Source organism: Falco peregrinus, chromosome 8 (assembly GCF_023634155.1).
Source record: "Falco peregrinus isolate bFalPer1 chromosome 8, bFalPer1.pri, whole genome shotgun sequence".
Taxonomy (NCBI): domain Eukaryota; kingdom Metazoa; phylum Chordata; class Aves; order Falconiformes; family Falconidae; genus Falco; species Falco peregrinus.
Genome location: NC_073728.1, coordinates 59,494,712 through 59,506,673, shown reverse-complemented (window position 1 = coordinate 59,506,673; position 11,962 = coordinate 59,494,712). Strand labels below are relative to the sequence as shown.

At 56.2% G+C, this 11,962-nt stretch overlaps 1 protein-coding gene across 6 annotated transcripts; it reads right to left on the bottom strand.

Annotated features, from left to right (window-relative positions):
* Positions 1-1,853: 1,853 nt before the first annotated feature.
* Positions 1,854-7,860, bottom strand: LOC101918261 (zinc-binding protein A33-like). 6 transcript variants are annotated; one of them, XM_055813221.1, is made up of 7 exons: positions 7,722-7,860; positions 6,933-7,207; positions 6,236-6,331; positions 4,308-4,541; positions 3,884-3,903; positions 3,052-3,167; positions 1,854-2,943 (listed from the first exon to the last, which is right to left on the bottom strand). In XM_055813221.1, exons 1-7 carry the CDS (start codon positions 7,843-7,845, stop codon positions 2,399-2,401), a joined length of 1,410 nt encoding a protein of 469 aa, XP_055669196.1. In that variant the 5' UTR covers positions 7,846-7,860; the 3' UTR covers positions 1,854-2,398. The 6 variants fall into 6 exon arrangements, with proteins under 6 accessions (XP_055669196.1, XP_055669197.1, XP_055669199.1 ...); XM_055813222.1 differs by having other exon boundaries at positions 7,737-7,860; XM_055813224.1 differs by having other exon boundaries at positions 7,727-7,769.
* Between the last annotated feature and the right edge of the window lie 4,102 nt (positions 7,861-11,962).

The following is an 11,962-nucleotide window of genomic DNA, read 5'->3' as shown; positions in this document are numbered from 1 at the left end:
TGGGGACCACCGTGAGTGGCAGGGGTCATTGTGCACCTGAGAGAGGAGCAGCGAGGTGGCGAGGTGTGGGCAGCGCTGGAAGGATCAGTCACATCGCACCACTGAGGTGCTGGACGCGCAGTTGAAGCGCTACCTGGAGAAGCTGAGTGCGAGAAGAGCAGAGGGTTTGACCTGGGTCTGGGATCCTCTGTCACCCCCAAGATCAAGGGATTTTGGCACTGCCCGTCCATTGTAGCCCTAACGCGGCACTGCACGGGCGGTGGTGGCCAGGACCAGCCCGTCCATGCTGCCATCTAATGGTGGGACACTGGGGAGGGCTTGCCCCGTGACGACCGGGAATTTTCCATCACAAACACAGGGCGACTGTGGGACTGAAGGGACCTTTCCATTGTTGTCGCCCTGGGAAACAAAAGGATCTTATTTTAAACTCTTGTCCCCCTTCCAGCACGTGGGGGGACCCAAGGAAGCAAAGGCTTCCCCAAAGCACAGTATAAAGACCGAGACACACCACAGCGGCAGGGCAGGGCTGGGCTATGGGAAAGGGACGCGGGGGTGGCTCTGAGGACACCCAAGGAAAAGACCAAGGTAACCTGCAAGGAAAATACAGCCTGGTCCTGGGGGCAGATGGCGAGAGTCAGCCCTGGCAGGTGCAGAGCCCCGATGCTGGAGCAGAGAGGGGTGTTTGCCCCCAGGGTGCACACTCTCCCATCCCCATCCCCTCCTGCCTGAACCCAGAGCCAGGCCCAGCCCGTCACTGCGTTCACACCACACCTGCAGTTTCAGGTCCGTGGTGCTACGGTTAACGCATTTTTCAGATAGCATTTAACGGCAGGCAGCATTTCCTCGCTGGGCTAATGCTGCGCGTACAGCAGCTCAGAGCAGCGTTTTCCCTGCATGTAGGAGCTGCCGTATGTGCTGCGCACGGGGCAGGGCCAGGCAGAGACGCTGTACCCCAAAACACAGCTCTGCCCGGGAGCCGCACGCCATGCCTGGAGGAGGAGGAGATATGCTTCCTCAGGAGCCTGCTCAGCCCAAGGATTTGTGACCGACCAGCAGGTTTCGAGGCTCTCCAGCTCTGCCTTTGGCAAGGGGAAGGTGTAGGATGTGGCGGTGATGGCGCTGGCACACGTCGCAGCGAGCTGCTGGCAGCCCGTGCCACCAGAGCAGCCCACGGCAGCGGTGGGCAGTGGGAGCCGGCAGCTGCCGAAGCCCGGCTGCGCTCGCTGCCTGCCAGACCCACTCCCCCTCACGCTTCGGGGAAGGCTGCCTGCCGCTGCCCGGCCTTGACTCCTTGCGGTTGCAGGGCAGGTGAGGAGGCAATGGGTTTCGGTCCTCCTGGCTGCAGCTCCCTGCTGCAATCAAACCAGCCTCACCTTCCTGCAGAGGCTGCCGGCCCTTGCAGGGGGGTGACAGCCCCGCTCACAGCAGCATCTCGAAGCCAACCGCTCTTTCTTCGCCACTTTTATTCCAGCTGAGACTGGGGGGCAGCGAGAGGACAAGGCAGGAGTCAGGAGAGGAGGCTGAGTTCAGCCCCGTTGCTTAGCAGGGAGGGAGCAGAAACCCCAGACATCTCCTCCAAGCACCCCTGACCCCCAAACAAGGCTGCACAGAGCAGCAGCTCCCCAAAAACTGGGCTCCCCCTGCACCCACCTCCACCCCACGCCTGCAGAGCCCCGGGCTGCTCCAACGGCAGCGCAGAGCAGGAGCTGGCTCTCTCATGCCTCCTGTGCTGCAGGCAGAGGGGAGAGCCCAGGCGGGAGCAGGGGCCTGCTCTGTGCCCCCACGGTGTCCTACACCGCGGTGCAGCAGACCCCCAGCAGCACGTAAGCCCTGAGCAAGTCCAGCAGGCAGTGGCCTTTCCAACGAACTTTAATGGTGACAAGCAGAGGGCAGGCAGCGCAGTCCCCGGGCCGCAGCAGGTCCCACGCCGCGCACCGGGCTCCCTCTGCCGCCAGCCTGAAGCCCTTCCCCACAGCTCGGAGCCGAGGGAGCCCGCTGCCAGGTGTCCAGAGCACCATCAGGTGCCTCCGGGGCTGCCGTCCTCCTCCACAGGGTTTATGAATGCGAGTACAGAGAAACGAGAGGTGAAAGCGGCCTGTGGCTGTGGTCACCGAACCGCACCATGCTCAAGCATGGAAGGTTGTTCCTCGAGGAGTGCCACGCACCTCCAGGAACAGAGTGCATCGCCCACAACCCATGCCACAGGGAAAGGAAGGCAGACAGAAGCTAAGAAGAGACTCGTCCCCCTCCCTCCTCTCAAAACAGAAAGTGAAACAACCCCTTCAACACCCACCAGGTGTGTGTGCAGAACTGGCCTCCAGCATGGCCCCAGGCAGCCAACCGGCAGGGGCAAGGAGCCAGGCTGGTGTCCCCAGAGCACCCTGCTCTTCCTCATCCCTCACAGGGCCAGGTGGCAGAGGCGCATGGGCTCTATGTTGTCCCACCCATCACTGAAGCAGGTGCTGAAGAAGGGGCAGTACCTCTCTGCAGAGACCTGGTGGAAGGTGAAGAGGTGGGACATGTCCCTGGCATCAAAGAAGGTGACAGTGCCCTCCTGGCAATCCAGGAAGACCCCCACTTTCCGGGGGGGCTGGCGGGGAGTCAGGCGCACCGAGGGGGTGGTGGTGGCCCAGTATTCATTCTTGTTCCGCAGGCGAAGCGTCCAGTAGCCATTCTCCGGGCACAGCTTGACCTTTGCCGCCCGGTCCACAGCCTCATTGGCCACCCCCAGGTCCCACTTGGTTTTGCTGCCCACCCAAACCTCCCAGTAGTGCTGGCCGCTGTCAAAGGTCTGCAAGCCCAGGACATTGACACACTGAAGGAAGCGCCGGGGGCTGCTGGGGACAGGCAGGGCTCGATTCCTCTCTGTCACTGCTGTCAGGTCTCTGGAGAACACCAGGTTGGGGTGGGCTGACTCAGTATCAAAGGTGAGCGGGGCAGGAGCTGTGGAGACATCAAGCACAGCATTTTACTGCTTGCATATGCCCTCTGCAGAGCATCTCTGGCTCTTCCACCATCCAGCACGCCCATCCCTCACACCAGTCTGCTCACCGGGGTGGATAGACTGCAGCATCTGTCTCCAGAACATGTACTGCAAGGGGCCGCTGTGGCTGTCCCTGTAGTGCTGCAGGCTGAAGGCAGGCTGGGTCTCAACGCGCACCGAGGGCCTGGGGCAGAGAAAGCGGCAGTCAACCCCTCTGCTGTGCTACTAGTGAGGCATGTAGGAAGAGCCTGGTCAGGACTGCAGCACGCTACAGTGCGTGACAGATCTGGCAGGAACAGGACACAGGCCTCCCCGGCAGCTGTTTGCTCTGCCTGATGTGGCCCGAGAGCCTGTGGAGCAGCAAGTGACTCACAGCAGACCAGCACCCAGCACACTCAAGCAGGATTCCTGCATGGGTGAACAGGCCAGGCTGCACCCCACTGCAACCCCCATGGAGGGAGGGGACAGGGACACACTCCCCTAGGGCAGTTCTGGTCCTCAGCTAATTGCAGCCTCAAGCAAACCTGCACCTTGTGGTCAGTTTGGCAGCCCCATGAAGTTGTAAGAAGCTAAGAAAGGGGAGGGAGAAGCCAAAGCACCCAAAGTCTGTTGCATCAGCCTTGTTCCCACTTGCAGCATGCATGGCTCTTGCACCCATTCCAAACCAGCATGTCTCCTCCACCTGCTTTTCCAGCCCAGCCACCGACACATATGCTCCCTGGGAAGAGCATCCGACATGTGCTGAGGACCACCCCCCACCTGGCACAGCACCAGCAGCAAACTGAGCAATTTGTGATGCTTTTAAAACTAGAGATAAGATCCCTCTTCCGTGTGGTCCCAGCCAGGGACAGAGATAAGCTCCTGAAAAGGAAATCAGCTTCTTTCATGCCAGACACGTACCTGATATTCAGGCTCTCCACCTGCAGTGAGGAGCAGAAAGAATTAGCAGTCACTATCTGTAATTCGTGCAGCTGCACAAATAAGCTCCCTGTCCTGCCTCCTGCTGTCACACAGCACAGAGAGAAGAAACCAACCTACTCAGAACCCCAGTCTGGGGGACACCAACTCGGCACTGGGGCCAAGGCAACTTCACAGGGGTGACAGAGGAGTAAGGCTCCTGAGACCCACCGCATCTGAGAGATCACCATATCCCTTGTGGCTAAAGCCCTCAGACTCCAGGGGATTGGATAGATAATCCAGAGGGATGGCAGTGAGAACGACTTCCAGATACAGCCTAGTGCTTTCGTTTAGGACTTTCCCCATTCCAAATTCAGATCCTGAAACATCCCTCAGCCTCCTGCCAGAGTCAGCCAAGCACACTCACCTCCAGCAATGACACCTCTTCCACCTTGCTCAGGGACTGCTCTATGCGCTCTATGTCCCTCTGCAGCACCGATATCCCCTCCTCCAGCAAGTGGACATCCCTGTGCAGCTGTGCCAGCGACTGCTCTTCTTTTTCACCCAGCTCTGCCAGCACAGCTCTCTCCTTTTCTTCCAGGATCTGACGAAGGCAGGCAAACTCTGCCCGGATCTTCAAGTTCAGCTCCCCAGACACCTTCTGAGCAGAGGGAAAAGGCAGAAGATGAGTCTGGCAGCTAAAACACACAAGTAGGTGCACAGGATGGCTGGGTCTGCCACTCTGCTTAAGAGAGTCCTAAAAATTCGTCTCAGACATACCCACAACTTCTTGTATGGTGAACAGGATGCAAGAACAACTTTCAAAGCAGCAGAGCCAGAGGGAAAGAAAAACAAAACCCAAATTCCACCAATGACTCTGGCTGTGTGCAGGGATTTCTAGTGAAGGTGACAGAGTGGGAACTCACAGCCCTCTCCCACACCACCAGGAGGTTGCTTGTGTGCAAGACTGGAGCAGTTCTGCTTTTTCTGGAGCTTCAGACTCAGCTGTTCAGGTTAGCCAGGATTTATTTCACATCATGCCAGACCCCAGGCAGAGCTGCCTGGCACTGGTAACTTGCTCTTTTTCTCTGATGCTTCTGTCTCTCAGGGCTCCTGTTTGTATGGGAGAGACAGGGGAGCTGCACAAACTAATCTCTGTAGTTAAGGCTGATAAAATTCCATTCAGTTCTTCTCTTCAGAGCTCACTGTTTTCCAGTTGTTTAGTCAGCCAGCCAACCTTGGGGTGCTCTCACTGCCTTCCTGACTGTTTACAAGAGACAGCCAATGACCTTTTATTTTCTAAGTTTTTAATCTTTAAGTGCAACTTTAGCCCTCATTTTCCTGAAATGCACATCCCTTTCTACCAGCAGGAAAACTATCTTCCCCAGAGTACATCCGAAGCTTCACCAGCCAGCACAGCACCCCATCTTCCCTTTGCTCTAGCAGGTGCTCATGCTGACACACCAGAACCGCAGAGGACATGCATGACTTCCCTGTTCAAATAAGCACTTTGATCCTTTACTCTTGAAACACCTCTTGGTTCTTCCACTGCAACTGGACATTAGCTGCATGTGCTTATCTGCTAATACTTCTTCATTAACTTCAAAGGTCTATTCCAAATCTGGCACTGGGATAGAGGTATGACATGGCAGGAAGGGGTATCAGAGACCCTAGTCAGAAGACAGTCTCCCATCAGTTTTATCTCATCTCTGAGCTACTTTTTTTTTTTCCTTACACTCTCCTTTCTTGGCTTTTAATACTTTTATGTCACTCAAGAAGGAAGCGCAGTCAGCCTGGGGCTGTTCTTGCTTCATTGATCAGTGACAGGCAGGCAGACTGGTACCACTCGAGCCTATAGAGAGCACTCAGGTTCCTCACATCATCTCAGAGCTTTGCCGTGAATGCAAACATGGTCCTTGTTACAAGGCCACTGCTCTCTGCAGCACCAACACTGCTGCTGACCCAGCTCCTTCAGCTTTGCTGCCACCCCTTCAGACACACAAGAAGATTTTAGAGCTTCCAAGAATTAACCCTCTTCCAAGAGGACAGCACTGCAGAGCCAGAACTGGCTGCTCAGCCAACAGCTCTCACTGCTCACACTGTCTTAGCTCTGCTGCACCAATGCACCTCAAACGCTGCATTAATGAGCATTCAATACCTCTTACCAAAGCCTCCACCAAATATTCAGTAGTGATGGGCTCTGGCCTACAGGTGGGGGAGTTTGTTCAGATCCCTACATAGTTATTTATCTAGTTTTACAAGAAGCTGAGCTAAATCTCAGCTGAAGCGATACACAGATCCTCCATGACCATTAACTCAGAGACTGTACAAAAAGCAGCTATCACAGGGCATTACCGTCAGGCCGTTGATAGCTTCCTGTGTTGCATGCTTCCTTTCCAAGAATTTCTCCATCTCTTTCTGACGAGCTTGCAAAGCATCTGCCAGGTGCTTCTGCAGGAAGAAGGAAGAGATGGTGAGGAGACCATTTCATTACTCTGCTGTGATTCAGGAGCAACCCCAGTTCCTGAGGCCAGCATTAGAGGGAGGCTGCAACAGGATTTCTTATGAAAGCAGTGAGAAGAAAGCACCAGATGCACAGGCTTGAGAACTATATATACATGCCCATAATAAAATAGATTTATTTTTAAGACTGGGAGCTCCAGCCTGGGATATCTGTTTGCAGGTGTTTTAAAGGCTGCATGCTGTGAACTGGCTTGTGCAGGGACTGACCCCTCAGGCAGCACACTCAGGACAAACCACCCTCACCCTGGCTGTGTGAACCCTACACGAGAAACAACGAGGCTGTGATGGAAGTCAGACGCAGCAGTGAGGGAAACAAATGCAAGAGAAGAAAGTATCCAGAAACTAGACAGCTGAAGGGAAGCAGGGAGAGGGAAAAAATTGGGAAGAGATACAGATGCCACTATGCTCAAGTCAGGTGAGGCAGGCATAGGGCAACCATGTGCAGGAGGGGATGCTGGGCTTGCAATGTCTGCACAGGGCTCACATGGCACCTGTCTCCATCTTCCCCAGCTGAGCAGAAGCCACTCACCCGCATCTTGTGCTGGTGCTCTGCGAAGCCACAGCGCCGCACCTTCTCCACCAGCCCCGACAGCAGGTAGTGGGTGCGGAAGCCCTGGCTGGGGAACTCGCGGCGGCACTGGGGGCAGGAGGGGACATGGGCACAGCTCTCCCAGTAGCCCTGGATGCAGGCCTTGCAGAAGTGGTGCATGCAATCCAGCATGACAGGCTCGCTGAAAAGCTGGCAGCAGATGGCACATGTCAGGTCCTCCCGCAGGCTCCGGTCCTGGCTCCAGCTGGCCATCCCTGCAGGCACACAGGTCCCACCCTGAGTTCCCTGCCATCACCATCCTCAAATCCCGTCTCCCTGGGCTAGGCCAGGCTTCTGCCTCCCCTCACGCTGGGCTCTGCTGGGTGCTCTGGGGCAGGGCTCGGTTACCAGACCTTAGGCAGAAGGCACAGGCCCTGCCCTGGTGCCACACTGGGCACATCCACGCCTGGAAAGGCCCAGCGGGTGGGAATCACAGAGAAGCCCTGGCAAAGGCTCAGTCCTGCGGCTGAGCAGCAACTTTCTGATTCCTACTACTTCAGCAAAACTACTCAGAGCAGCCTACGGGGACCGGCCGGCCGCCCCCACGGGGCCCTGCCACTCCACAGCTTGGGGAGCCCCAGGGCCCGCCGCTCGGCGGTGCTGCCCCCCGGCCGCAGGGGGCTGAGCCCGCAGCCCAGAGCCCGCCCGGCTGCGCTACGCGCAGCCCAGAGCCCGCCCGGCTGCGCTACGCGCACCCCCCCCCCCCCCCGAAATATAACCCCGAGCTACCGCACCGCACCGCACCGCGCAGCTTGCGACCTCCGCACTTTGAGCCCCCGTCCCACCCCGCCCGCGGATTGACGGCCGCCTCGACCAATCGAAGTGCTGACGCGCGGCCCGCCCCACTGCTCATTGGATGGAAGCTAAGCCGGGGGCTGGGCGGGCTCTGGCACGTGACGTGTTACGTGTGCGCGGGCCCGGACAGCTGCCGGGGGCCTGCGCGCCGCCTGCGGTGGGGCGGGAGCTGCGACCCGGTGCGGCGCGGCACGGCATTGCTGTGCCCTGCCCTGCCGCTGCCCTGCCGCTGCCCTGCCCCTGCCCCGTCCCTGCCCCGTCCCTGCCCCTGCCCTGCCCCTGCCCCTGTCCCTGCCCTGCCCTGCCCCGCACTGCCCCGCTGCTGCATTCAGCCACGAGAGCTCGCGGAAGCAGCCCCGAGGCCAGGCCTGCCCCACTTCCCGGGCTTCCCTTCGCCAGGGCGCTGCAGGCTCGGGAGCTGCGCAGCTCTCTGAGGCACGGGCCCTTCAGAGCCTCCGACCAGGGCTTTGGGGTCACAGCTCCAGGTTTCGCTCCGTGATCGCAAGGGCTGCAGGCTTGCTTGCAGAAGAAAGCAAGCAGGGTTTTCATCCTTGCACGGTCACCTGAGGGTGAGCCCTGGGATGGTGTGGGAAGCAGCTGGTGGACATGTGAGGAAAACCACAAGAGCTTTCAATACTGGGAGTGAAAGCAAATAAAACTGGAGGAAGGGGAGAAATGCAGGCAGCCAAGAGTTGCACAGATGATCTATCTCGCAACTGCTGTTGGAATCAGAGCACCCATTAAGAAGGGTGATGTGCTAGGCACTGTCCATCTACTGCTCATCCTGCTGCTGCTCTGCGTTTTCTCACCATTGGAGTGGTTGCAATTAACACAGAAAAAGTTTCCACCCATCTTCATTTGCTTGCCTGAGGGATTTTCCCAGGCTTTCTCTTGCACTGTATGTGCTTGTTCACTACGCGTGGCTGCAGCAGCCCTGCTTGCAAGCATCAGCCTCCCCCTTGTCTCCACCAGCCCCTCGGGGTGCTCAGCCACAGCCCCGCACTGATGTTTAGACTTTAAGCATCGCTACACTAGAAGCAATCGGTCCTGGGGGATGCTGGCCACGGGCAGGTGAGATGCTGTCATGGATGAACAGTTTAGGTCACTTAAGGAACCACCATCAAAGGTACTGGCAAAAGTAGGTTGAATATGAATTTGGGGGGGGGTGACTTAAATTTTGATGGCAAAGTTTGCTCTATTACTTATTACATGGATGAAATGTACAAAGGAAAATGGAGTTAGAATCGAGCTCGAATGGTTTACACAGAGACAAAAGACACATATGGGTAAGGGAAACCCTTCCGTTGAGTCACGAGTTTTGGAGGAGACCCCCCTCATTTCTAAACTCCTGACAGCTCAGGTGCAGCTAGGTCCAGCCTTAACCTCAGACTTGGACAATGGTTTATATCTAAAGGATGTCTAAGGTTTATTCACAGTTTTAAGGCAGGTCACAAGATTTTAGCAGCAGCTAATTGTTGACTAATTTAATATTTACAAAATGAATCAGTAGGATTCACTACAATCACAGCAGTAACTTTATTATAGGTAGGGTTGCTAAACCAGTTCACATACACATGCACAGGCACACAAAGAGATAAATGTATATAAATGTACAGAGGCATACCTGTTTAAAATTCCCCTTGAGATCAGTGAAATACATCAAAGGACTTGGGATTTCTCAGCGGACAAAGGGCTGAGCCTTGAGGAATGGCTGTTTCAGCCCAGGCCCCGTTGTCAGCTTTCAGCAATGGTCCTCTGAAATTTGCACACTTGGGAGTTTGTGAGCTCTGAGAGGCATCCCACTCAGAGGGAGATGCTGGTCACAGCCCACTGAGGTCCAGGAGAGCTCAAGTGGTCTGACTTAGGATTCCTCTTTATAGGGTTGCAAGATGATTGGTGATTCAGGTCAGGAATGCTCCAAGGTTGTTGGGGCATGACTGATTATTCCTGCTTTTGTTCCCCACCTTGGCCAAGGAACAGGAGTTCCTGGTAGGGTCAGTGCCATTCCGCACCTCAGCCATGCAAGAGTTGCTGGTACTGTCAAGGGATGCTTAACTGCCCAACTCATTCCACAAAGGCCAAGGCCTAACAGGGATTTCTGAGATCACAGAGTGGCCCAGAGGAGGGGGGAACCACCACAGATACAGCTCAGGCAGCCTCCTGCAGCCACCCGGGCACAAAGCAGTGACAAGGTGAAGCTCCTCATTGCTCCCTGTTGCTCTGCCCAGCCCTGGCATAGGCAATGTGAATGCTGGTGTGCGGCAGGGCTGGGTGCTCCGGGAAAGCGCTGAGCTCCAGGAGGTGCCATGGACGAAGAGGGAGGATACAGGCTGCTGTGAAAGTGCTCCAAGGGGCTCTGGGTGGCCAAGTGGCATCTGCGGACACCAGTGAGGTCAGACCATGCTCAAATATGCCGCCAGTCCCAATGCAGTTATTCTGGGGGCTCAGGACCTGCTCCAGCTTGCTGAGCGAGGTGAGGGTTGGTTGCACCCTCTTACTCCAGTCCCCATGCTGACAGTGGGACAGGGATGCTCAGCCCCTGCTGCTCACCAGCTGCTGGCTGGGCAGGAATTGTTTCTAACAGGCTGAACCTGCTCCCATTGCTGCCCTTTTCCCCTCTTCACTGCACAGCTCAGCGGGGTCCCCCAGGAATGTCACTGTGATGGTGACACTGGGGACCTATGGATGACCCAGGCATCCAGGGATGACTGAACAATCTCTGCTTAGCTGTGACTTAATGCAGCAAAACCTCACTGCCCAGTAGTGCCTCCAGTAGGCTGGATTTTACCATACAAATGGCCGGGGCTTGCTGGGAGCAGTGGCAGCTGCCAGCCCAGCATGCTGCAGCTGCTGCATGAGTGGGTAGCACCTGCGCAAGGGGAGAGAAGCTGGGATTACGTGTCATCTTCCCGCTACGCATCAGCAATCCCTGAGAAATAGCTGGCTTTGAACTTCTGGATTTTGGATGGGAGCAGAATCATCTGCTTAGATGCATCCTTTTGAGAAAGAAATGGCTTCGTCATCCGTGTCCAGCCTCTGATCTCCTGGCTGGGCCACCGTTTCTTCAGAAGACATTATAGACTGCACAGACACACACATAGACACACACACAAACCAGCAGACAAGACACCCAGCCCAGGACACACAGCCTGGGGTGAGCCGGGGTGATGCTCCTTGATCTGTTGCAGCTTGCAATGCCATCGTCTATTATTTGTGTGGCTCTACATAGAGGTAAAAGCATCAATAATTGCTTTTCAGCAGAGATCTGGAATGTGCTGTGAAAGGTTATGTTCTCCCACCAGCCTGAGCCATTGGTGCTGGGAGATGTCCCCATGAATCAGCATCCGCACTGTGTGCAGAGAGCTCATCCCTCCCCATGGGGCTGGTTACGGAGCCCAGGGAAACGACAGCGCGCAGCCTGCACCTCCATGCACCCCGTGCAGCTGCAGGCCTGTTGTCTGGAGAAGGTGAGTCCCTCTGTAGCCAGGTAACTGAAGCTTCACCCTTAAACAGCAGAATCTGGGACAGCACAGCTGATGTGGAGCTCCCCTGTTAGCCCCAGCTAGAGCCCGGTCTTGAGCACTCTGTGCAGTGTGAGCAGCAGGAGCATCGCCCCACTGTGGCACTGGGCTGGGGCCGTGCCAGTGGATACCCTGCTTCCAGGGCTGGCATGGGGCTGCAGGATGCTGCTTTCATGGGAGCAATGCTCTGCACCAGGGCATGGCACTGCCAGCTGGGTCCAGGTGCTGCCTGACACCCTGTAGCACCCAAGGGAGTCCTGCACCCCCTGATGTCTTGACTCCATTTTCCCAAATAACTCCTCTTGCTGCCAAAATTGCCCATGTAAAATTGCTCATCTCCATCTTTGCGGGTTTGAGCTGCAAACGTGGGTTTCAGAGCCAAAGGAGGAGTGGCACCACTTTACCACGCACTGTGCTAATCCATCAATCCCAGCAGAAAGTTCTAATACAGGCAGGGATGTCCTTGTCATGGCTATTTCACTTTCTGGGACATCAACTACAAGGTCTAAAGCTAACAGTGAGTGGCAGTCATTTCCCAATGAACACATCTCCTATCTGCGGATTGAAAATACACACCCGAGCGTCCCCCCCCGGTCTCAAATTCTTGTTTAAGAGCTCCTGGCATCTCCTTCCTTTCAGCACTCGCTTCACTTG